We start from the raw sequence: 26894 nt of genomic DNA, 5'->3' as shown, positions 1-26894 counted from the left end.
ACTTAACATTGCTGAGTAAATTACCCCAATGTTACTTTTTGCATATCAGTGTTTACTAGTTGATGCGGACTTTCTTTTCTTTCTTCAATTAGGGCTACCCCACACTGATAATGCTTGTTTGTAATTTATTGACCAAAGTACACCGTTACTGTTATTTTCTATTGGCTGTTCTACACTTTTTCAAATTGTAACATTATTTAATGAATGGTAAGTGGCCAGTTCTCTCTTCTGATGGCCACTTTCCCCTCTGGATTTGATGTTGAAATGTAACAGTTTTCACCAGCTATCTCTCAGTCTCTGCAGTAAAGCAACATGATGGCCACCAGGTCATCCAAAACGAGTTATTTATTGTGGGGAATTCAATGCATCAGGTTAGGAAGTGCCCTCAGATGGTCAGGTTACGGTCTGTACTTAAGTTCTTTTAATCACACAATGTAAGAGGGTAAAGGTCAGCTGTTCTGTAGCTTGAGTGGACATACTGTAAGTGGAAAAATTTCCTCTTCAATTTAGAAATAAGATGTATTTATATGTGCATGTACAAGTGGATGAGTATTGTTAGGTGGAGAGACTGTAGGCATTTCCCAGTTAAGGGTGAACATGTATAATTCTCAGACGACAACTTTATGATGCGACGCGATCTGATGAGAAATTAAAACAATCATTTTGTACAGATATGTACATTTCCAACGGAGGGCATCTTTTGAATCACCTCAAGTGGAGCAAGGACATAGTTGAATTAGCAGGTTACTGTTGCCATAAGCAGACTTCACCTCCAATCTTGATTAACCAAACCAGGCTCTTTGAGTCAACTTCTCTAAGCCATTTTAATACACTGAGATGTGACAAGTGAAGTTTGCTTGTATTGCTTCTTGTCCGTGAAGGGGCCTTAGCATATTGTGCTTGTCATTGAACCTTTTCCAGTAACGTACATTGTGTCTGCTGCCCTTTGCAATATATCTCATTCTTGCTGTGTGTAGAAACGAGTGACTCAGTAAGATATGTGGGCTGGTAGATTGAATATACCTCAAGAGTCAGGTTAAGAGTAACTGTTGACAACTCATGTTGGAGCCTGCATAGTCAACATTGTCTATAGTTAAAAATCTTGATTTTCTTGCTAACTTTTGGTATCTACTATACCGGACATAAAGAATTATGTACATATGCTTGTTAATGGAATAAACTTAATTGGATTAAAAACAAGTTTACTTTGAACATTAATTCCTTCCTTGGACTCATGACCTTGACAATTAATGTCAAAGCTAAAATCCTAAATTGCTACATTAATGATCTACTCAAATCGGTATAGAACTTACACCTCATGAGCTTAGTTCAACTGTCATATCCCATCAGATCATAAGCTTGATTCACCTCAATGTTAATACTGTGTGTTTACTTAGGTTTGCCTCAACATGGTTAAAACTATCATTTTGATATCGTAGATGGTCAGTTCTTGCATCTATAGCTCAGCTAATGAATGAGTGGTTACATTTCTCTAGGCCCATGCCTGAGCTTTTTACAGAAAGAAAAGGCAGGGTGATGCTGTTTCAATGAAGGATTCTAGCTTTAAATACATTGTTTTGAGGATGGTATTGGGAGCAGAGCATCTGGATCAAGTGGCAATGCCAGATGGGCTGCGTTTACACAGGCAGCCCAACTATTTTTTCCCACTAATTGGTATTTTGGCCAGTCAGATTTTTGCATCGGAGCTCATCAGTCAAGACCAATTAGAGAGAAAAAAAAGATCAGAATTGGGCTGCCTGTGTAGATGCAGTCTTTGAAAACATGCTGTAGTGGTGTTAGTCCCCACAAATCAGAAGCAGGCTTGAGAGTAAGAACACTCCTGTTGGACCAGTTTGAGAAGCAAGCCAGATGCAGAGGGGTGGAGAGACATGGCAGACCACAACAGGCTGCCACTGCAGTTTGACCATTTACCTAAGGATCCCTATACTCAAATGTACACACTATAAATCACAAAAAAAAAACATTTAATGATATGAACGTGATTGCGGTGACAAGTGATACAGTAGTTATTGAAGGATTAAAAAAGGTAGTTACTGAGAAACAGCAAATGCTTTTTGTTTGAAGTACATTTAGCGCAAAGGTATTTAAGTGACGCTACTGAAATATTGATTACTCATACAGTAGCCATCTCAATTCAGAAGTCACGCCAAGGCCATTTGTGGCGACAGCTGCTCCATAATCTCTGAAGTGTGAGTGTTCTAACAGGCCACTGAGCATGGTTTTCATAATAAGGGTCATAGTGAAGCATCAGAACTGTTTGCCCAAGCTGTATACTACACATTTTCAAATCAAATACAGTAGAATTGTACAAAACGTTCCATTAGACCAATGGCATGTTACAACTTTAGTCCAGGCACTTGCTTCTAGATAATTGTTTCTCTCTCTCTTATGAATGCTATGGTCTAAAATTGGTACATTAATGACCAGGCACTTACTTTACATATAGAGGAAAATATCACAGTACACATTCTATAACTCTGAAATGCAATGCTTTGTCAGTGATAGTTAAAACAAAATCCCCATTACCAGTCTTAGTAGCAAACAAAGTTATTTTTGGTTGACTATTCCGAGGCAGTAATAGACCAATCATATTCAGCAGTGTAAACTGTATGGTCATTACTGATCAACTGGGATTGGCATCTACAGTATACGTGCACATGGTGGAGTCAAAGACTAGCAGGAGTAATAGTAAGCAGAGGCTAGATTCAAACACGCTTCCTTTGGCTGTTTAGACGTTGCACATGCGATCTGCCTCCGACTCGAACCCCATCTCTGCAATGTGGTAATGGGGGGGCTATGAGTCAAGCCTGATGAGACAGACCTACAGCGAGGAGAAGTAACACAAGCACTTCTCTCCTAACTGGAGAGTGAAGACGGGCTCCTCATTTGCGAGATTCAACAGGGGGCTCGTTGGGGGGTGGGATCTTCACATCGGAGGGCTCCACGCCCCAGATATCCCGGGCGTACTCGCTGATGGTTCGGTCGCTGGAGAACTTGCCGGAACCCGCGATGTTTCGAATCACTGTTCTTGTCCACTCTTTAGGGTTCTGAAAAGAAAACAATTGGGAAGCTCAATCAAAATGTCGGCCACAAACGACTGCCTTCTTGTTTTGGCGAGTACACAGACGATTGTCGGTCTACACGATTGCAACGGATGTGGTAATTCAGCAACCACATGGGGAACTGGTAATAGAAGCAGCTATGGGGGTGCTGAGGTTTGCTGTAAATTGTTGCACTTTGTGACAACCCAACCGTCGAGTGCAACAGGAGCTCCAGCTGTTAATGAGACTAAAGACATGAGACGGTAACACAACACCAGGACTGGGCTGCTGACAGGTAAACGTGACATGCTGACTGCCCTGACCTCCCAATGGTAGAGAGAGAGATGGCTTTGCAGTTTGTGTTGGTATGAAGGTAGACAGAGCCATAGACAGCACCCCCTGGTGGACTTACTAAAACTGTCAAAGTAAGGGCCCGACATCACAGGCTCAAATAGACAGAAGTGTGCAAGAACTGTTCTTCAAGGTATGAAATCCATTACACATAGCCCACCTTGTATAGCTCATTGACTCTATCTTGGCAAGTGATGTAGGCCTCATAGTCAGCAAACACTTTGAACCTGAGGTGAGGAAGCGATGCAGAGTGACAAATTAGTTCTTAGGTTTCAAAACCTAGAGATACCACATCCATTTCAGATAATAAAACAGTGATCAAGTACCCTATTGTAGGGATCGTCAACTAGATTCAGCGGAAGGACAATGTTTTTCTTGAGCGCATGTCAGGAGGCCGGAACATAATTACAAATAATTTACAAATTGAACGCAAAAAGCCCAACTGATATAATATTTGACTAAAACAATCACTTCAAACCTTGCTTACATTTGTACACGATCACATATACCCCTCTATTTTGCGTGGGAGTACTTTGGAACAGATTTACAAAATTAAAAATCACTTGGAGTGAATTTTCTGGTGTTTTTACAGTCGTATGTCCAACAATTAATACATGTTTAGCTCAGAAAACTTGGGGGGACCAAACAAAAATGGGCTAACAGCAACAAGCAAGGTCCGTTCATCCTTGCATTCTGAAGAGCTGACAATATGCTAATAACACTGATATGTCAACAACACTGCTGTTATTCTGCTTACCTGTCGTGGTTCATCAGCATGTTCACCACATCCTTGAAGAGCTCATGCTCTTTGGGACTGAAGTAGCCAGTCTGGATCTGATCTATCACCTGCCTCAGCTCTGATAGACGCTCGTAGTACTCCCTGGCATTGTACCTGGGCAGATACATTGTTTGAAGGTTGCAAGGTTATCCTTATGATGGCTAAACATTACAGGGTAAATATTTGCCTTGTTATCTTGACTGTTAAAATGACAGATTAGCAAAATTACATTGGTTTTTGGTACCAAAACTGATTTGTCATTTTGTAATTTGGGTGAAATATCCCTATAATATGAACAGGGAAATGTCTACCGTCCAGTTTATAAGAGCACACGTTTGCCGTTGCTCTGCGTCGCTTATTTCTAAGTCTATGACAAGTCCCATTCATTCTGACACCAATCCAGTCAGCTCTTTCTCACCCTGTTTTGTCCATGGCATCCACATCCTCTACCCTCATGCCGAAGATGAAGAGGTTCTCCTCTCCGGCCTCCTCAGCCATCTCTACGTTGGCGCCGTCCATGGTGCCGATGGTGAGCGCTCCGTTCAGCATGAACTTCATGTTGCCAGTGCCAGAGGCCTCTGTTCCCGCTGTGGAGATCTGTTCTGATAAGTCAGCTGCAGGGATCACTGGAACATACAGCAGGGAGAGGGAAGGGCTTAACAACAAACATACTAGGTATATCTTACCCAGCAGTGGTGTAAAGTACTGAAGTAAAAATACTTTAAAGTACTACTTAAGTCGTTTTTGGGGGTATTTATATTTTTGACAACTTTTACTTCACTACATTCCTAAACAAAATATTGTACGTTACACACAAAAGTACTCGTTACTATTTGAATGCTTAGCAGGACAGGAAAATGGTCCAATTCACACACATCAGAGAACATCTCTGGCCATCTCTACTGCCTCTTATCTGGTGGACTCACTAAACACAAATCCTTAATTTATAAATTATGTCTGAGTGTTGTTGGATTGTGCCCCTAGTTATCCATAAATTAAAACAAGAAAATTGTGCCGTCTGGTTTGCTTAATTTATGGAATGTGAAATTATTTATACTGTCACTTTTGATACTTAAGTATATTTAAAACCAATTACTTTTAGACTTCCACTTAAGTGGTATTTTACTGGGTGACTTTTACTTGAGTCATTTTCTATTAAGGCATCTACTTTTACTCAAGTATGACAATTGGGTACTTTTTCCACCACTGCTACCCAGTAACATGTAGACATACTGTAGAACAACATTAAAACATTGACATAAAAACAACTGTCCAAACCATAGCGCCATACAAACAGGATTCGGGTTCCATTCTCAGTAGCCTCTCTTTCCTTCAATGATAGCAGACAGGACTAGATAGGATTGAACCCTATTCCTCACACCCATCAAGTCCTTCCATATTGATGGTCATAAAGGAGAGGACATGAGGAAAGGAAGCCATCTGTGAATCCTTGGACAAACCATCCTCTCACCTTTCTCTGCTAGGGAGACCCTGTAGTTCTCAAGGTAGATGACCTTTAACCTGTCCCCCACCACCGGGTCGTTGTTGATCACCTGGCCCACCGCCGTGATCAGCTTGATGATCATTTTGGCCATGTGGTAGCCAGGTGCAGCCTGGGTAGAGAGGACAGCGTCAACAGTTGGATATTGATGAGGGAAAAATATATATATATATATATATATATATGCTTATATCTCTGAATGACCAACTCATCTTACATCGAATATAAAGTATCACAAACAAGTCAACAGATCAGTTATAACATTTCATTTTCAAAATACTATTTCCATGGTGACTGATTGTGTCATATACCTCAGATGTCTAGCTACATACCTTTCCTCCAATTATCACAGTCCTGGGAACAAAGTGTTTAGAGGGGTCCTTTTTAATCCCTGTAGAGAAATATTATAATTTACTCCATTTCCCTCAGCTCAGTTAACTGGGATCCCAAGTGGCGCAATGGTCTAAGGCACTGCATCTCAGTGCTAGAGGCGTCACTACAGACCCTGGTTCGATTCCAGGCTGTATTACAACCGGCCTTGATTGGGAGTCCCATAGGGCGGCGCACAATTGGCCCAGCATTGTCCGAGTTAGGGTTTGGCCGGGGTAGGTAGTCATTGTAAATAAGAATTGTTCTTAACTGACTTGCCTAGCTTAATAAAGATTACATTTAAAAAACAGTTCCACAGCCAGAGGGCAGTGTACACCTACTACTGGGATCTCTGTCCAAATTGCCCAGAACCAAAATGACAGTGTGTCACTAGAGATCACTATACAAACAGCAGTGGGCTTTCATTGCCACCATGAACAGATGGTCTAACGATTTACTCAATAGAAGTTGCCTGAATTAAATGTGTTTACATTTTTTTATTTAACTAGGCAAGTCAGTTTAGAACAAATTCTTATTTACAATGGACGGCATACCCCAGCCAAACCTTCCCCTAAACCGCATGACACTGGGCCAATTTTGCGCCGCCCTATGGGGACTCCCAGTCATGGCCGGTTGTGAAACAGCCCAGGATCGAACCAGGGTCTGTAGTGACGCCTCCAGACCGAGCTGCGCCACTCAGGAGCCTTAAATCATTAGGGATTTAAAACACTGAGCCCTTTGGGTTGCTGAAAGTGCTGGCTGTGCAACCAGTCTCCACTGTGCAGTTGTTTGAAGTATGAGATTTCTGTTGGCACTAACATCACCCCATATTATGAGGTGTGGAGGAGCTCTTACGGTTGTAGAAGGTGATGATGTGGAGGACGTTGAGCAGTTGTCTCTTGTACTCATGGATCCTCTTCACATGGATGTCAAAGATGGACTCAGGGTTGATCTTCACCTCATACTCCTTCTCCAGGTAGGCTGCAAACTTCTGCTTGTTCTCCTGTAATAACACAGAGGGGCATTTAAAGGTGGAGAAACACTTCAAAAGGGTTTCCCAAGACTGGCCACGACACCAGATTGTATCAACTCTATATTCTTGTGTTTATGGGAGAAAGAAATAATGGGTTGAGATGTTAAGAACGCGGAACTGAATGAGCAGCTACCTGTTTTACATTGGCGATGTCACAAATGAAAGAATCTTCATCAATGAAGTCCAGTAGTTTCCTCAGCTGGAAGAGGTCTGTCAAGAAGTCGTCTCCAATTTTCTACAGTGAAAACAAAAAGCATAAATAGCTACCATAGTCATATAATTGAATTTGAGCATATGTGGACACAGTGTGCAGAGACTTTTGTGGTCTTGAATAACCACATACTGATCAGTGTCAACACAACAAAGGGTAGACATTAGTTCATTGGGTGTGCAGGACTACTAACCCACAATGAGGTTCATTCCCCGGCAGGTAGCACCAAAAGAAAAGACACTCGGAGGTACTCTGTACTCTAGCTCTGTAAAAATCTGTTACCTCAGCGATGAGGTCAGCCAGGCCTGGGTTACACAGCAGCAGCCAGCGGCGAGGAGTGATACCATTGGTCTTGTTCTGGAACTTCTCTGGCTCCACCTCATAGAAGTCCTTGAAACTGAGGACGGAGAGACATACAACAACAATATATCAGGCACACAACAAGTTAGTTGATCAGTGGATGTCTTTCTGATAGACTCGTTCAACGCAACAGGAATGTCAACGTCGCTGGAAAGCTAATAAAACAATACTCCAGGTTTGCCTGTAAATTGTTTCAAAGCTGCCACCATCACCACCTATTTTGGTAAGACTTATTTAATAATCAAACGTGAACTCAGGTCAAACACTAACACAGTGTTCTTGACGATTTCAGAGTGGATCCGGGCGACCCCGTTGACAGCGTGGGAGCCCACCACACACAAGTGGGCCATGTTGATCCTCTTGGGGTCTCCCTCCTCGATCAGGGACATCCTCCTCAGACGGTCATTGTCCCCTGGGAACATGGCAGCGATCCTCTGAGTGAGCACAGAGAATCAACACATAAGTACGCAGACATATAGTCCCAACTTGCATTTGTGTGCTGCTGATTACTAATATAAAAGTTAAAGTTACACTGAGCTCAGATCTGTGGAAAGAAACAAGACAGCACTCAAAAGGGAGGGGAGGAGGGGGGATCCTTCAGAGCACAAAAAAAGATCCACACTCTGGATAAGCTTGTTCAAGCACCCAGTATCAAAAGCACGTACCAAGTCGAGATGAATGATAATATCTCCCATTTCAGGGCAGCAGAAATCAGCCTCCTTTGTCCCGAGACAGTGAGTGGACACAGAGGGCTTACTTGGAGGTGGAGATGGTTGATCTCATAGATGATCTGCAGGTGGCGAGGCAGCAGCTTCTCAAACAGGTTGATGGGCCAGCGCTCCAGGGCCTCAGGCAGGACGGTGTGGTTGGTGTAGGCACAGGTCTGACGCGTCACCTCCCAAGCCTGGAACACACAGGGGACGGAGTAAGGAGAGAAGAGAAAAGGCATCGCAGGTCAACAATGTCTATACAATAAAAGTGCTTCCGAATCAGTTCTATCACAAAACATGTTTGTTGATTTGATTAGGATAAATAACTAATACTGTACATATACAGGTACAATGGAAATTGCATGTACTGTACAATGTAACAGATGTATATCAATGTGATTCCTAGCCAACTGTATTATTTCTTCAAGTAGAAGGAAGTTTTCCCTGAGGAGGGAAGCATTGCCCAATGCACAGCCTCCACCCAAGCTCAACACGCTGGATCAGTTCAGTTACGGCGTCACGATGACTTGGCAAAACCACCCTGCTCAAACAATGCTGCCCCAAAATAGCTCTGGTTTGCAGTTCAACCAGAGTTCATACTGGGACACAGTCCCACACCTAAGCAGTCCTACCATCTACATAGCCATCTCACTTGGTACGGTTTGTCATAGTGAGTGCCAGGCCTGGGATAGGGTTTAATATTTTCCCAGTACTTTACAACTGATCCATCCTTAGAATAAAATCCCTTTTCTCACAGGTAACCCGGTATTTCCCGACAAAACCTGAAGTGTCCTTCAAAAGCATATAAATAGGCCTGTCTGGATTTGATTAAAGCTTTGATCAAGCCTGATGCTACCTGAGCCTGATGCTACCTGAGCCTGATGCTACCTGAGCCTGATGACCCTTTCATTAAATACATTCTATGAGCCCTACATTAAAAACACATTTTAAAATCCCAAGCGATTGTGCCGTTATCCAATACATATATGATATATAGGCTACGTACGACAGAAAAACATGAAAGCCCATAGATGTAGATAGCTATATGCTCTCTTGGGTAAATAAACCATGGCGTGTATTCATGGGTGCCAAGGGAAGCCAGGGTTCCCCAAAAAAATCTACTAAGAAAAAAAACAAATCATGAGAGAGACTCATTTATATTTAGTCTCTCTGTGTTTCATAATTTTCCTTCAACTCGCAAATGGCTGAATGTATCTCACCGGAGAAAGCATCCGAGTGAGTTAAACAGTCCCCCTCTGTCTGTAGGTTTCCATCTGATGCTGTCTGGTCCAAATATTTATGACATTGTTGAGGCCCGTATCATTGAATGCAAATGCAATAGAAGCCAGCGAGGATTTGGCCTCCCTTGATAAACCCTCCCCCCCCAAAAAAATAGCCAATCAGCGTTGTGCTAAACCGAGTAAACTCAACTGTGAATGGTCCTGTCGCACCAATAAATAAATAAAGTTTTAAAAAGTGTCAAGGGAAGACAGTTTGGATTTGGTGTCATTCCCTTTCAAATCGCATTGAGAGCATACGTCATTGACAGAAACACCGTGAATTGTTGCATCTTGTTGTGTTGTTGTCCTCCAGGGGCTAGCTAGCTATTGGCCCTTTCCTAAATTAGCCATGGATGGGTTTAGGGATTCTGATCCAATCATTAATTCATATATTGTTCCCCTGGCCTGAGAGGATGGAAGTTCAATATGTAGAAGGCTAATGTTAACTAGCTAGGGGTGCCCATGACAAGAAGTTAGGCTAGCGAGCAAGCATTTTAGCCAGGTAGCCTAGGACAACAGAAAATAAAAGTATGTACTGACAGAGTGATGAACTGTTTTGTCAACATGAAAGAGATAAGGGTGGCATTGGCATTTCTCTACAAGTAAGCCGAGTCAACATGTTTTTTCTACTTGCACAAATGTGTACGCACACGCAGTCACTTGCACAGAAATCAGAACCATTGATAGCCACATTATATTTATCCTACATTGATAGAACTAAATTGTTTCGGGTATCTTCTAGTTATCACTTTTAGTTGTCACTAAGCAGAGGTGATCTGATTATGTTGAAATGGTGCTGGATTAATGGAGGCAGCTCCTGATTTCCTTGCGACTTGGGGTGACTCTCTGTGGTTCTAAATCAATAGTTGCTTAGTGGTCCGAAAATATCGGAAACAACCTTGCTTGACTGTGCTGAAGGTAATGTAAATGCTTGTTACATGCAATATGGTGGCTCTCTGGTTTTGTGATGAAACAATAATGTGTGGTGTAACTCATTCTGCCACTGTGTCTTCTTATTGTCTTGGCACTTCTGAAAGAGATATATATATATATATATATACACACACACATACACACCTCACAGTTGCAAGGCATATGAACCAACAGGTTGTAGCGCGAACAACGCAATTATCAACGCAAGAGACAGGTTGTAATACGTCTTTTTTTTCCTGGCTTTGCCAGGGATTTTACCCATGCACCCCTACTGTAAATAAATTAATCAAGCACCTGTATTACTGTTTTGTATTATATTACTGGAATTACACACCTCTTTCAAACCATGATAAAGCTGCTAAAACATGCTATTCTGGTGCAGCACATGCGGCCTAAAGTCACAAGTATAGGCTAACAAATCGGAATTTGAAATATATATAGGGCCTATTTGTATAATTAGTAGGCTGACGCCTATATTCCTTTCATAATATTTCCACTAATGTTATTAGCCTACCCCCTCTTTCTCTGTATTGTTGCTTCTTTCCTTCCTCGCTTTTAACAGTTAAATTAAATACGTTTCATTGTCCTCATCATCATCATTCTAATGGCATCCTTGAGTAATGTAAAACCCGAATTAGATGCAGATGGCACCCACCTCCCTTCACAAAGATTGAACGGTTATAGGTCTGAATAAATAACTGCTATAGCCTACTGACATCGTGCGTTTGCCTTTCTTTCAAACTACCCGTGAGTTCTACTGTGTGCTGTATTTAACATTCAGCAAAACAAGGGCTTGCATCTCTCTACTAAGAGAGTATTGGTATAAGAAATGCAACAACAAAAAATGTCCAGAAAGCTATTCTGGTCTAGCTCCTCCTGCATGGGACTTAACTTCTTGGTGACAGGGGGGGCATTATTAAGTAGCTTGGATGAATAAGGTGATCAGAGTAAACTGCCTGCCACTCTGTCCCAGATGCTAATATATGCATATTATTAGTAGTATTGGATAGAAAACCGTCTGGAGTTTCTAAAACTGTTTGAATGATGTCTGTGAGTATAACATAACTCATATGGCAGGCAAAAACCTGAGAAAAATCCAACCAGGAAGTGGGAAATCTGAGGTTTGTAGTTTTTCAACTCTTTGCCATTCCAATATGCAGTATAAATGGGGTCATATTGCACTTCCTAAGGCTTCCACTAGATGTCAACAGTCTTTAGAACTTTGTTTGAGGCTTCTACTGTGAAGTGTGGGCAAATGAGAGGGGATTGAGCCAGGTGTCTGGCAGAGTGCCACAGGCTCGTGAGGCACGGTCACGAGAGTTAGCTCTCGTTCCATTGCTTTTCTACAGATAATGGAATTCTCCAGTTGGAACATTATTGAAGATTTGTGATAAAAACATCCTAAAGATTGATTCTATACTTATATTACAGGTCGTAGAAACTTGTCAAACTAACCTTTTGAACTTTTCGTCCGACGTTCGGCTGGACCTGAACGAGAGTTTGGATTTGTTTACCAAACGCCCTAACAAAAGAAGCTAGTTGGACATAAATTATGAGCTTTATCGAACAAATCAAACATTTATTGTGGAACTGGGATTCCTGGGAGTGCATTCTGATAAAGATCAAATGTAAGTGAATATTTATAATGCTATTTCTGACTAACATTGACTACACAATATGGAGGATATCTTTTTGGCTGCTTTGTTGTCTGAACGCTGTACTCAGATTATTGCATGGTTTGCTTTTTCCGTAACGTTTTTTTTAAATCTGACACAGCGGTTGCATTAAGGAGAAGTATATCTCCAATTCCATGTATAACACTTGTATTTTCATCAACATTTATGATGAGTATTTCTGTAAATTGATGTGGCTCTCTGCATGTTTTAGAACAACTGAAGGTAACGAGCCAAAGTAAAATGAGAATTTTGGATATAAATATGCACTTTAGCGAACAAAACATACATGTATTGTGTAACATGAAGTCCTATGAGTGTCATCTGATGAAGATCAAAGGTTAGTGATTAATTTTCTCTCTATTTGTGCTTTTTGTGACTCCTCTCTTTGGCTGGAAAAATGGCTGTGTTTTTCTGTGACATAATCGTTTGTGGTGCTTTCGCTGTAAAGCCTTTTTGAAATCAGACACTATGGCTGGATTAAGGAGAATGTTATCTTTAAAATGGTGTAAAATACTTGTATGGTTGAGGAATTTTAATTATGACATTTTTGTCGTTTTGAATTTGGCGCCCTGCACTTTCACTGGTTGTTGGTGAGGTGGGATGCTACCGTCCCACATATCCCAGACAGGTTAAAGGAGAGGCCAGCAGTGCACAGGTGCGTGCGTATTCTGCAAAAGAAAGAGGCTATAAATTAGAAGCGTAATAAGGCTAATACTGCACTGAATTAATTACCTGAAACAGATAGGCAAGGACATACAGTTGAAGTCAGACGTTTACATACATTTAAACTCAGTTTCACAATTCCTGACATTTAATCCTAGTAAAAAAATATGCCCCATCTTAGGATCACCACTTTATTTTAAGAATGTGAAATGTCAGAATAATAGTAGAAAGAATGATTTCAGCTTTTATTTCTTTCATCACATTCCCAGTGGGTCAGAGGTTTACATACACTCAATTAGTATTTGGTAGCATTGCCTTTCAATTGTTTAACTTGAGTCAAATGTTTTGGGTAGCCTTCCACAAGCTTCCCACAATAAGTTGGGTGAATTTTGGCCCATTCCTCCTGACAGAGCTGGTGTAGCGGAGTCAGATTTGTAGGCCTCCTTGCTCACACACACTTTTTCAGTTCTGTCCACAGATATTCTATAGGATTGAGGTCAGGGATTTGTGATAGCCACTCCAATACCTTGACTTTGTTGTCCTTAAGCCATTTTGCCACAACTTTGGAAGTATGCTTGGGGTCATTGTCCATTTGGAAGACCCATTTGAAACCAAGCGTTAACTTCCTGACTGATGTCTTGAGCGGTTGCTTCAATATGTCCACATACATTTTCTTTTCTCATGAAGTTATCTATTTTGTGAAGGGCACCAGTCCGTCTTGCAGCAAAGCACCCCCACAACATGAAGGTGCCACCCCTGTGCTTCACGGTTGGGATGGTGTTCTTCAGCTTGCAAGCCTCCCCCTTTTTCCTCCAAACATAACAATGGTCATTATGGCCAAACAGTTCTATTTTTGTTTCATCAGACCAGAGGACATTTCTCCAAAAAGTACAATATTTGTCCCCATGTGCAGTTGCAAACCGTAGTCTGGCTTTATGGCGGTTTTGGAGCTGTGGCTTCTTCCTTGCTGAGCGGCCTTTCAGGTTATGTCGATATAGGACTCGTTTTACTGTGGATTTAGATACTTTTGTATCGGTTTCCTCCAGCATCTTCACAAGGTCCTTTACTGTTGTTCTGGGATTGATTTGCACTGGTGTTTATACTTGCATACTATTGTTTGTACAGATGAACGTGGTACCTTCAGGTGTTTGGAAATTGCTCCCAAGGATAAACCAGACTTGTGGAGGTCTACAATTTTTTTTCTGAGGTCTTGGATGATTTCTTTTGTATTTACCACTATGTCAAGCAATGAGGCAATGAGTTTGAAGGTAGGCCTTGAAATACATCCCCAGGTACACCTCCAATTGACTCAAATGATGTCAATTAGCCTATCAGAAGCTTTTGAAGCCATGACATCTCTTTCTGGAATTTTCCAAGCTGTTTAAAGCCAGAGTCAACTTAGTGTATGTAAACTTCTGACCCACTGGAATTGTGATCCAGTGAATTAGAAGCCAAATAATCTGTCTGTAAACAATTGGTGGAAAAATGACTTGTGTTATGCACAAAGTATATGTCCTAACTGACTTGCCAAAACTATAGATTGTTGACAAGAAATGTTTTGGAGTGGTTGAAAAATGAGTTTTAATGACTCCAACCTAAGTGTATGTAAACTTCCGACTTCAAATGTATATTTCTTAATCTTCAACAGGTCTATCTATTTTGGATGCCATTTCAGATGGAATTGATGGAGAGAGAGAGAGAAAGACTGCTCACACAACAATATTCGAGTGATAGTCTGTTTAAAAAAAAAACTGCAGCTGCAATTAAAAACAATATACATCTTTACAATAAAAAAATAAGGGGACCCCCGAAAGGAGATGTGTAAATTAGGCATTCAGTCCTTATATTACTGTATCATAGGCTATGCTGCAGCAGATGTAGACCTACCTGTCACAAGAAAAAACCATGAGATGATAGGTCTATATGCATTGTGAAGTGCACTACATACGGAGATGGGCTGTCAACATGAGCGTTGATGATTGATAAACAGAAGCAAGTTTAAGACATCGCATATAATTTAACAGTTCCATTTTACATCATGCTGTTGATATAAATAAATGTATTAAAATTCACTGGTTTCCCTCAGTTATTTATCCCGGGTAAAGATAGTGGTTTTTGGCAGAAAATCTCAGTAACTGGGTTCCCGCCATTCAACCATAGCCTGGGAGAATACGTTACCTTGTCCCAGTCCAACTTCTCCAGATCCACTAGGATCCTCATCAGCTCAGGGATGGCCAAGGCAGGGTGGGTGTCATTCAGCTGGATGGCTACCTACCAGTGGATGGAGAGAGTGTCAGTCATGGCCATGGTTTAGGCCTCACTCCCCCCTATCTGAGAGATCTACGGCAGCCCTCATCCTCCACAACACCCGTTCTGCCAGTCACATTCTGTTAAAGGTCCCCAAAGCACACACATCCCTGGGTCACTCGTCTTTTCAGGTCGCTGCTGCTAGCGACTGGAACGAGCTGCAACAAACACTCAAACTGGACAGTTTTATCTCAATCTCTTCATTCAAAGACTCAATCATGGACACTCTTACTGACAGTTGTGGCTACTTCGCGTGATGCATTGTTGTCTCTACCTTCTTGCCCTATGTGCTGTTGTCTGTAGCCATAATGTTTGTACCATGTTTTGTGCTACCATGTTGTCATGTTGTGTTGCTACCATGCTGTGTTTTCATGTGTCGCTGCCATGCTATGCTGTTGTCTTAGGCCCCTCTTTATGTAGTGTTGCAGTGTCTCTTGTCGTAAGGTGTGTTTGTCCGATATATATTTATTTTTTTATCCATCCAGCCCGTCCCCGCAGGAAGCCTTTTGGTAGGCCGTCATTGTGAATAATACTTTGTTCTTAACTGACGTACCTAGTTAAATAAAGGTTAAATAAAATAAAAATTGGTTGTACTAATTGTAAAATGTGTAATATTAAAGGTTGTGTATGGGATTTGAGGAACAGTAATAAGGTTGGGTTTATCAAAGAAAAAAACAATTGACAGCTCAAAATTGGATATAGTGAAATACAATACCTTCTCTGGGAAGGTCTCAAAGGAGGTCCTGACAGGGTCTCTGCAGCCAAACTTGGAAGACTTGAAGCGGCGGATGATGTCCTGCAGTGTGGCGGCCACCACAAAGTACTCTTGCTTCAGACGCAGCTCCTTGCCCTCAAAGAACTGAACACACACACTTTAGAATGATAACAGTCTATTCTCGGACACAGATTTGCAGACGTTATCGCAGGTGCAGTGAAATGCTTGTGAATAAATAGTATATTCAATGCATTCGGAAGGTATTCAGACCCCTTCACTTTTCCCACATTTTGTTACGTTACAGCCGTATTCTTGGGGTGCGTCGCTGCACAGCTATTTTTCAGGTCTCTCCAGAGATGTTAGACCGGTATCAAGTCTTGGCTCTGGCTGGGCCCCTTAAGGATAGTCAGAGACTTGTCCCGAAGCCACACCTGCGTTGTCTTGGCTGTGTACTTAGGGCCGTTGTCCTGTTGGAAGGTGAACCTTCTCCCCCAGTCTGAGGTCCTCTGGGGCAGGTTTTCATCATGGATCGCTCTGTACTTTGCTCCGTTCATCTTTGCCTCGATTCGGACTAGTCTCTCAGTCCCTGCCGCTGAAGAACATACCCATGGCATGATGCTCCCATGCTTCACCGTAGCGATCAGAATGGCCAGGTGATGAGGGTGCCTGGTTTCCTCGAGACGTGACGCTTGGTATTCAGGCCAAATAGTTCAATCTTGGTTTCATCAGACCAGAGAATCTTGGTCTGAAAATCCTTTAGGTGCCTTTTGTCAAACTCCAAGCGGGCTGTCATGTGCCTTTTACTGAGAAGTAGATTCCTGTCTGGCCACTCTACCATAAAGGCCTGATTGGTAGAGTGCTGCAGAGATGGAAGAACATTCCAAAAGGACAACCATCTCCACAGAGGAACACTGGAGCACTGTCAAAGTGACCATTGGGTTCTTGGTCACCATCCTGTCCAAGGCCCTTCTTCCCCAATTGCTCAGTTTGACTGGTCGCCAGCTCTAGGAAGAGTCTTGGTGGTTCCAAAATTCTTCCATTTAAGAATGAAAGCCACTGTGTTCTTGGGAACCTTCAATGCTGCAGACATTTTTTGGTACCCTTCCCCAGATCTGTGACTCGAAACAATCCTTTTTCGGAGTTCTACAGACAATTCCTTCGTACTCTGGGAATATGGCTGAATATAAACCGTGTAGTTATTCCCTCCGCAAGGCAATCAAACAAGCAAAATGCCGGTACAGGGACAAAGTGGAGTCGCAATTCAATGGCTCAGACACGAGACACGGGTCTACAGTAAATCACAAAAAGACTACAAAAAGAAAACCAGCCACGTCACGGAAACCGACATCACGCTTCCAGACAAACTAAACACCTTCTTTGCACGCTTTGAGGATAATACCGTCATGGCCCGCTAACAAGGACTGCAATTTTGTCCTGGTCTTTGACGGGCCGCCCGCAGATGGTGAAGGTAGGAAACAACATCACTTCGCTGACCCTCAACACTGGGGACCCACAAGGGTGCGTGCTCAGCCCGCTCCTGTAATCCCTGTTCATCCACGACTGTGTGGCCATGCATGCCTCCAACTCAATCATCAAGTTTGCAGACGACAACAGTAGTAGGCTTGATTACCAATAATGACGAGACGGCCTACAAGGGAGGTGGTGAGGGCCCTCGGAGCGTTGTCAGGAAAAACAACCTCTCACTCAGCATCAACAAAACAAAGGAGATGATCGTGGACTTCAGGAAAGAGCAGAGGGAGCACCCCCTAGCCACATCGACAAAGTGAAATGGTCCACCCACACGCAACAGCGCCTCTTCAACCTCAGGAGGCTGAAATTTTGGGCTTGTCATCCAAAACCCTGACAAACTTTTAGATGCACAATCGAGATCATCCTGTCGGGCTGTATCACAGCCTGGTACGGCAACAGCACCACCCTCAACTGAAAGGCTCTCCAGAGGGTGTTGCGGTCAGCACAACGCATCACTGGGTGCAAACCATCTGCCCTCCATGACACATACAGCACCCAAAGTCACAGGAAGGCCTAAAGGATCATCAAGGACAACAACCACCCAAGCCACTGCCTGTTCACACCACTACCATCCAGAAGGCGAGGTCAGTACAGCTGCATCAAAGCTGGGACCGAGAGACTGAAAAACAGCAACCACTAACTCAGAGAGGCTGCTGCCTACATTGAGAACCAATCACTGGCCACTTCAATAAATGGATCACTAGTCACTTTAAACAATGCCACTTTAATAATGTTTACATATCTTACATTAGTCATATCATATGTATATACTGTATTTTATACCATCTATTGCACCTTGCCTATGCCGCTCAGCCATCACTCATCCATATATTTATATGTACATATTTTCATTGACCCCTTTAGATGTGTGTGTATTAGGTACTTGGGGAATTGTTAGATTACGTGTTAGATATTACTGCACTGTCGGAACTAGAAGCACAAGCATTTCACTGCACTCGCATTAATATCTGCTATCCATGTGTATGTGACCAATAAAATTTGATATGCTTGGTTTTTGCTCTGAGGGGACCTTATATAAAACAGGTGTGTGCCCCTTTCCAAATCATGTCCAATCAATTGAATTTACCACAGGTGGACTCCAATCAAGTTGTAGAAACAGAAACAGAAACAGGATGCACCTGAGCTCAATTTTGAGTATCATAGCAAAAGGTCTGAATAAAAGTTGTGTATATATATTTTTTTTATGTGGACAAAAAAATCTAAAAACCTGTTTTTGCTTTGTCATTATGGAGTATTGTGTGTAGATTGATGAGGATTCTTTACAATTTAATCCATTTTAAAAACAAGGCTGTAACGTGACAAAAGTGAAGGGGTCTGCACTGTATCACACTACCATGTCAGATACAGCAGGAGTATGTATGAGAGGCGCAGGTTGATCCAACTTTTACCAAATGCTGCTTTTATTTAACCAAGGGATAAACTGGGGCAGGCATAGACCTCTGCTCCACCCATACTAACTATGCTACACATATTTACATGCATCTTGAGTAATACCATTCTCAGTAGATGTTGAGCAACCTTGCGGTTTCCTCATCCTAACTTGAACAGCTGACGTGCTTCACGTTACACATCGGAGTCTGCAGCACTGAGGAGATTGCGCTGAATGCTGTACTAAGACACCGCCACAACACATCCCTTATGACCTTATTAGGTCGTGGCTGGAGAGAACGCACCACCCCCATGTGGCCTAGTGAATGCCTTTTTCCTCACACACTATTGCTGGTCATTTTCACTTTGAGCACTTGCAGAATGTCATCTCTACTCCATAAGGGTTACATAGATACTCACATTGTCATTGGGATAGAGGACGCGTGAGATGTTCTCAGCCAGGTTGCGGTCTAACACAGCTTCAATGTAGTCACCAACATTGACTGCACAAGAGAGAGGGGACCATTTAAAATGATACAGTATTTCAATTATACATCAGCAACCTGTCAAGGTTGAGGACAATCTCTTCTTCAAAGGCTTTAGGCAGCTTGGCTGTTGTGGGTCCTGCTGTGGCTGAGCAGTATATGTACACAGTATAAAACAGCATAGATGATCTACGCCTCACTTTGAAAAAGGGGTTTATAACTGATCCTAATGCAATTGAGTAGTGGTTGAAAGAAAGGTCACGAGAGATGTGACTTGTAGGTTTGTCCCTTGCTGTAACCACTCGTCGATTACATGAGCCCAGGGAACCCAGTTGTTTCTCATGGCTACACATGCTTGCATGGTAAACATTAACTCAACCAAACCTGCCTCTCATGCTCATCTAAATACAGCTTGGAAGACCACACACTCACTTCACTTCACTTCACTTCACTTCACTTCACTTCACTTCACTTCACTTCACTTCACTTCACTTCACTTCACTTCACTTCACTTCACTTCACTTCACTTCACTTCACTTCACTTCACTTCACTTCACTTCACTTCACTTCACTAGGAGAATGGCACACCATCTTAGTATTATGTAATGTCACAGCATTTGAAATGGGATCCAGTGTTGAATTTATTTTGGCTGAGTGGCCAACTTCATTAAGGATTTTCTGCACAACAGTAGAGAGTTCCTGGAAACAGTCAGCGTAGAAAGCGCCCTAAGCTCCATGTCCTAAGAGGGTCGTATCCATGGGTAATGTTGGCAGGCTGCCCTCTCCCCTCCCCCACCAATGGGGCAATGGCATTGTGTTGGTACAGGGGGCAACACTTTGTATTCCAAACAGCTTCTTTTTTAAGGTAACCATCTCCCCCCCATTGCCACTCTTTGCATCAATACCCATTAATCTTGGCCTGATATTATATTAGCATAATTTCCCTGGCTCTCTGTCCACCTGCCATATAAGAGGAGAAACCAAGAACCCAGAATAAGAACTACTGTAGGCCAGATGGCTTTGTAAGTAATCAATATTATACAAAGAAAAATCTGGATGTATTTTCCATAAATAGTTCCTTAGAAACTCAAAAGAAATGTCTATCTGTGCAAAACTGGACAGTTCAAGGCTGGGCTCAAGGTCTACATTCCACAGTTCTCTAGAGATGAATTAGCTCCCATAGACAGCAATATAACTTCCATTATCAATTGTGACTAGCGTGTTCTTAACATAGGCCTAGCAAGGCGTCTTTCAGGCACCTGAGTGAATCAGCTACAGTTGGATTAAAGTTTCTGAGTAGTGTTACCAACCTATATTGACAACAGGCTATATATCTTAACAGCTAAACAGATCTATGCTAAAAATGGGCATGGAGACGTACATTCCTGCAGGTTGAAGTCAATGGGTGCCTTGGCAGACCACAGTCTCATGGTGTTAACTGTGTTGTTCTTGAATCCAGGCACAGGAGTGTCATAAGGCATGGCCAGGACAACCTAGGGAACAAAGAAAAAAAAGTATTAGGAGAAATTAAATGGGAAACAGAGAATTTAGAAGAGAAATGCCGATCGATTCTAATGTTTTGTCTGGGATCACATGGTGTATGTGTACACGTGTGTCTGGTGCACAGACTCACCTGGGTGTCCACCCACTTTACACCCTTTGCTGTTTGCTCCACTCGGCCATAGAAATGCACAGGGAGCATGTACTCTGGACGAGCCTTCTCCCACGGGTTCCCATACCGCAGCCAATCATCAGCCTCCTCCACCTGAGAGGGAACAAAAATATGTACGGATGCAATATCACAATAACCGCTAAATGTGACCAAGAATGCCATGCTCCATTACCTGCCAGCCATTGGAGATCTTCTGGTTAAAGATGCCAAACTCATAGCGGATACCATAGCCATAGGCTGCCAGGCCTAGAGAGGCCATGGAGTCCAGGAAACAAGCTGAAATGGAAGAATGTGTGAAGGTCCATTTCTTATGGTATGCTCTACTTACATTTGCCTGCGTTGGGTGAGATGTTCGAGTTTACACAGATCATGTTCGAATGTCTGAGTGTCACAAGGCATTTGTGACAAAGAGTGTTTGAAGCCTTACCTGCAAGGCGGCCCAGTCCCCCATTCCCCAAGCCAGCATCCTCCTCGATCTCCTCCAGCTCCTCTATGTCCAAGCCCAGCTGGTCAACAGAGAGAACTCATTAGAAACATCTCCTATACAGCCCCAGGCATACATCAGCATCAGGTGCCAATAGAGTTTGACATGAACTTGAGTAACCCTTGTCTGCATTGTAGAAACTTCAAGCACAAGTAGTCCTAATAAGCATACTGTTAAGGTTTGAATTTAAGCAATACAGACACAGCAGTATGTAGCCTACTTGCAGGTTAGTTGGTGTGGTATTTAAAAAAAAATGTAATCATACACTTGTAACATCTTGTTCCTTGTAGATTGTGTTCGATGAAGAACAATGAGGAAATAAAACAAATATAGGCCTACATTTCTCTACTGAGTGAGAACCGACTGCTGTTGACTCTCCCAATGTAGGCCTCCTCGTCTACACAACGTGGCCAACAGACCTCACACTTGCAGGCTGTGATGCCTTTTTTTTCATAGGGAGATTCTCTTTTAACTTAGTGCAAACAAAAGGGTGCACTGTCCTGAATAAGAAGATTGTTAAAAGCTACAGATACTGTACAGTAGGTCTAAATCTCATGTTGCTTTTGAGGAGACCACATTGGCTAGGTCTACTAATCAGATATTACACTGAGAAACTATACGAGAGGCATGGTAGCCTCTGCCCCAGTATCTCAGTTAGAGATGTCAACCATGAGTCTGGCGGGTCTCCCCTCGATCGCCCAAGGAGGCTCCAATTCAAACTCACAGACAGCTCTGCAAGCGTTATGTCAAAATGTGTTAGTTATTCACCAAATATGGATTTTTGCTGAGCAACTATCTTAAATGTACTCCCGTTACGGCCAGTATGTACTTCCAAAAAAGGTCTATATAAAAATATAAAAGCAACCGGGAAAAGAAATCATCTTTGGCACTTCCAATGTATTGAGCTGTTGTAGACTTCCAACCTGCACTGTAATGACGGATTTAAATTAGAGGTGCCGAATAGGCATGTTTTCGGTTGCGTGTACATTTTTATTTAGACCTTTTTTGGAAGTACATAATGGCCGTAACAGGGGTAAATGTATTAGTTATTACCAAATATGGATTTTCGCTGAGCAACTAACTCATTTGAACATTATAACGCTTACAGAGCTGTCTAATGTGAGTTTGAATCGGAGCTTCCAGGGCTTTAGAGTGGAGACATACTCATCGTTGACATCTCTAACGTTCAGATACTGGGACAGGCAGCCTTAGTAAACAGTCTGTACTGATACGTCTCTAAAACATCACTAGCAAAGGCACCTTAATCATGAGAAATAGGGTTACAGCTACCAGCATTAAAGACATGCTCTGGAACTTTGGTGACTAAGTATTTTATAAACCTCCCGTTTGGGCTGGATGTGTCAATGTGTAGTTCAAACATGCATAATCTATGAGTAGAATTACTGTCTCACTTTAATTGGCCATGAAATCCCTAGTTTGAAAGCAACTGTTTTTCTAGAAGCTGTGCTGCATCATTTTCCCAAAATGTTCCCCCACGTAGGCCAGCCCCCTAGCAGTTTGAGATCTAGCCAATGAGCTTCAGCCCCTCAACATTTGAGTGACAGCTAGCAAGATGTACACACAGCAAAACAAGAGCTTGCATTGACGTGGTACACAATTTCAGGGAACACTTTTTGGCTGTAGAGCGCTACTTTCAGAACTAGTGACTAAAAAGCATTCAAAAATATTGAAGAAACTCTTTAAATCCCCATTGAAAGCTAAAAGAAAGGGAGGCCTTATAAAACATGTACAGTCAGAACACAGTGAGCTTCAGTGCTGGAGCTGGACTGTGACAATGGTGATGAAAGCACTGTACCTGGGAGAGACACTAATAAGGCCATCACACAAAGTCAGGTCTGATTTTGGACTAGGGATGGATACGTGGGGAGTTTGAGGCCCACATCTTCATCCTGACTGTATGGCAGGAGGTACAGTTTTTATTTTATTTTTTAAAGACACTGGCAGTACAGGTGTATGGTTTTACCTGGTAGATGGCTTCATCGCAGGCATTCTGCAGGCCCAGGTTGATCATGGTGTTCTGAAGGGTCCGACCCATGTAAAACTCCAATGATAGATAGTGGATCCTCTGAAGATGACAGATGGGTTTCAGCATTTCAGAGGTATGTAGACAGTCAAAGAAACGGTTTGGGAAAAATGATATACTGTAGGCACAATGACTCAAACACTTTGTAGCAAAACAGATGTGTGACCGGTCATTCAGTGGCGCTAATCAACTTGAGATCATCAGAAGCTGAAGAATCTGTGCTACAGACCTGAGCAAAGTTGGGTCAGCATGACATCATAAACCACCAACACGCAGTACTGCAGACCCTCTGCTCAGCACTCGGTCACTTGTAGCCTAACGCATCTCAGATGATTCACTGCTCCGACTATTCCCCCTCAGTCCTCCACCACCCTCACCACCCCCCAGAGAGGAAGCAATACCATCAGGTCATTGGTACTGTTCAAATTCAGAACCCATGCAAAGCTATGCTAAGGAACGTGTCAGCTTGATTGTTGCCAGAGCAGGAGGGAAAAAAGTATTTCTCAGATGAGGGACTGTTTAGTTCCACACAATGGATGGCATGGGGATATACTGTGTGCAAGAATTTAGCTCTGAACAAACACACAGTTGAAAAGCCAACAGGTTTTTCTGTTATTCATTCAAAGCCATCACCCTGCCCCTGTGTTCATGCACAGATGTGTAAAAAGGGTATGTCCACAATCAAATATGGACAACCTCTAGCTACGTTTTGAAAAAATATTCATAAACTAAACTGAATAATTAAGACAAACCAAATGCCCATGGCTATTTCACTATTGCCAGACAAAATGTAGATGCTGATAAAAAAAAAAGAGAAAACACTTCATCTGTAGTCTTGTCTTAATGATCCAGCATACTGAACAGAATATTGGATAATAAAGGCTATTGGTAGCCCATTCAAATAGATGGTAAATGTTAAACAGTATACATACAGTCTATTCACAAAGCGGTCTGCTGCCTGAGGTGATCAAATCAAATTTGATTTGTCAAATGCTTCGTAAACAAGTGTAGACTAACAGTGAAATGCTTAATTACTACCCAACAACGCAGAGAGAAAAAAAATGTGATGGAATAGTCAAACAATAACATGAGGAATAAATACACAATGAGTAAAGATAACTAGGCTATATTTCACTGACGCTTCAATGCTGCCAAAATACTCTTGTCTAAACGCAAATACGCCTCGCACATGATACAGTTTCTGAAACATTTGGAATCTAACTTTCTTATAATCAAGAAATACTTTTTCAAATACTAAAAGATACACTTTTACTGTACGCAGTTTAGGAAAGTTGCACTCAGCTGTATTTGAGAATCACAGGAAAAGTGGAATGGTCCAATGTAAATGCCTGTGCAAGGTGGGAGGATGTGTCACTTCGCACAGTAAGTGTATATTTTGTATTTTAAATATTTTTTTCTCGCTATGAAAGTTACGTTCCAAAAGTTTTCCAACCCCGTATCGCAGGTGAGGCGTATATGCGTTTAGATAGAGCGTCGGGATTAAACAGAGCATCGGGAGTGAACTTCGCGAGGGAGCAGGCTGTGATCAGTACCATCAACTGAGAACCTAAGGAGGGCCGGCTGTAAACTGGGTATATCCCACTTAGGTTCTTGAGAGCTATGCTATTGGTAGCAGAATGCCTGAAAGTAGATATTCACCGGCTGAGGCCTGGTCTCAGACTAGACGTAACATAGTAAAATGTCAATCCGAGACACTCAAATTAGTAGGATATGTAATGTTTGATTTGGTTACATAAGACGGATGGTTACGGGCCTCCCGGGTGGTGCAGTGGTTAAGGGCGCTGTACTGCAGCGCCAGCTGTGCCATCAGAGTCCCTGGGTTTGCGCCCAGGCTCTGTCGTAACCGGCCGCGACCGGGAGGTCTGTGGGGCTACGCACAATTGGCCTAGCTTCGTCCGGGTTAGGGAGGGCTTGGTCGGTAGGGATGTCCTTGTCTCATCGCGCACCAGTGACTCCTGTGGCTGGCCGGGCGCAGTGCGCGCTAACCAAGGTTGCCAGGTGCATGGTGTTTCCTCAGACACATTGGTGCGGCTGGCTTCCGGGTTGGATGCGCGCTGTGTTAAGAAGCAGTGCGGCTTGGTTGGGTTGTGTATCGGAGGACTCATGACTTTCAACCTTCATCTCTCCCGAGCCCGTACGGAAGTTGTAGCGATGAGACAAGATAGTAGCTTCTACAACAATTGGATACCACGAAATTAAGGAGAAAAGGGGTAAAAATTCACACACAAAAATATATATATATATTTTTAAAGACAGATGGTTACTCATGGCAAAAACAAAAGTAGGGTGGTTGGTCAGGGTGGATGGCTGCGAGTTTGAATCTCATCATGGACAACTTGAGCATTTTAGTAACCTTTCAACTACTTACTACCTTTTAGAGCTACTTTGCAACTACTTAGCATGTTAAAAAAAATAAAACCCTTCCCCTAACCCCTTTAGCTAACCCAACTCCTAAACTGAACCCTTAGCCTAGCTAACATTAGCCAGCTAGCTAACATTAGCCACCATGCTAGAAATTCATAACATTATATTTTCCAAATTCGTAATATATCATATATACGAAATGGGAGATGGACATTCACAAATTAATACATACAATATGAAAAGTAACGTACACTTAATGAAGTGTCTCGGATTTACGTACAGAATATTATGAAATGCTCTGAGACCAGGTTGCAGCCACCACTAGGAAGCTGATACAATTTTGAACAAAATAATGATTTTTCATACAGTCTATGGAAACAACTCATACAACTCAACACATACAGGCCATCTGGGAATAATCAAATAGAAACTTGCATGAAGAGCAGACCAACAATACAAATAACCACTGATTTCAAAATGCAACTGGACACATTGCATGTGCAACCAAGTAACAAGGAAACCGAATCCCATACACTTCCTGTATCCTTTCGGGAGATGTTTTCGCCTTTACCTTTGGATCTTTTTCATAATAATATTGCTGAGTGCGGATCCATCTCCCAACGAGGTGGTCCCTGACTGTGTGAGCCAGGGCGAAGTAGTAATCCCGAGGGGTGGCTACATTGCGATCTTTGACAAGAGTGAAGTGAAGATGCCTGTTGAAACTTTTCTTGATTTCTACGACATCGCCCAACCCTGCAATGCCACGCACGCTGATCTGTTTTCTCTTTTCATGATCACTCAGTGGGCTGCTCATAGCTTCAGATAAACTCTACCCGAATTTGTGCAAGGTTTGAATTGATTAGAAGTTGAGTTGAGAAGATCGACGCCTGATAGCCCTTGGTGACAGACAGTTGGTTCCTAGAAGGAAAAAAAACTTCCTCGAAACACACCCCTTA

At 42.4% G+C, this 26894-nt stretch overlaps 1 protein-coding gene across 1 annotated transcript; it reads right to left on the bottom strand.

The window, feature by feature from the left end:
* Positions 1 to 1968: 1968 nt before the first annotated feature.
* Positions 1969 to 26894, bottom strand: pygb (phosphorylase, glycogen; brain). The gene is made up of 20 exons (XM_024424608.2): positions 26510 to 26894; positions 23494 to 23595; positions 21453 to 21531; positions 21198 to 21301; positions 20987 to 21118; positions 20735 to 20846; positions 19289 to 19371; positions 15950 to 16093; positions 15106 to 15198; positions 8423 to 8569; positions 7936 to 8099; positions 7588 to 7702; positions 7228 to 7329; positions 6917 to 7064; positions 6025 to 6083; positions 5663 to 5804; positions 4610 to 4817; positions 4171 to 4305; positions 3574 to 3640; positions 1969 to 3068 (listed from the first exon to the last, which is right to left on the bottom strand). Exons 1-20 carry the CDS (start codon positions 26750 to 26752, stop codon positions 2904 to 2906), a joined length of 2544 nt encoding a protein of 847 aa, XP_024280376.1. The 5' UTR covers positions 26753 to 26894; the 3' UTR covers positions 1969 to 2903.

Source organism: Oncorhynchus tshawytscha, linkage group LG06 (assembly GCF_018296145.1).
Source record: "Oncorhynchus tshawytscha isolate Ot180627B linkage group LG06, Otsh_v2.0, whole genome shotgun sequence".
Lineage (NCBI taxonomy): Eukaryota > Metazoa > Chordata > Actinopteri > Salmoniformes > Salmonidae > Oncorhynchus > Oncorhynchus tshawytscha.
Note: the sequence above shows the minus strand (reverse complement) of the source record. Positions and strands in the feature narration are given on the sequence as shown.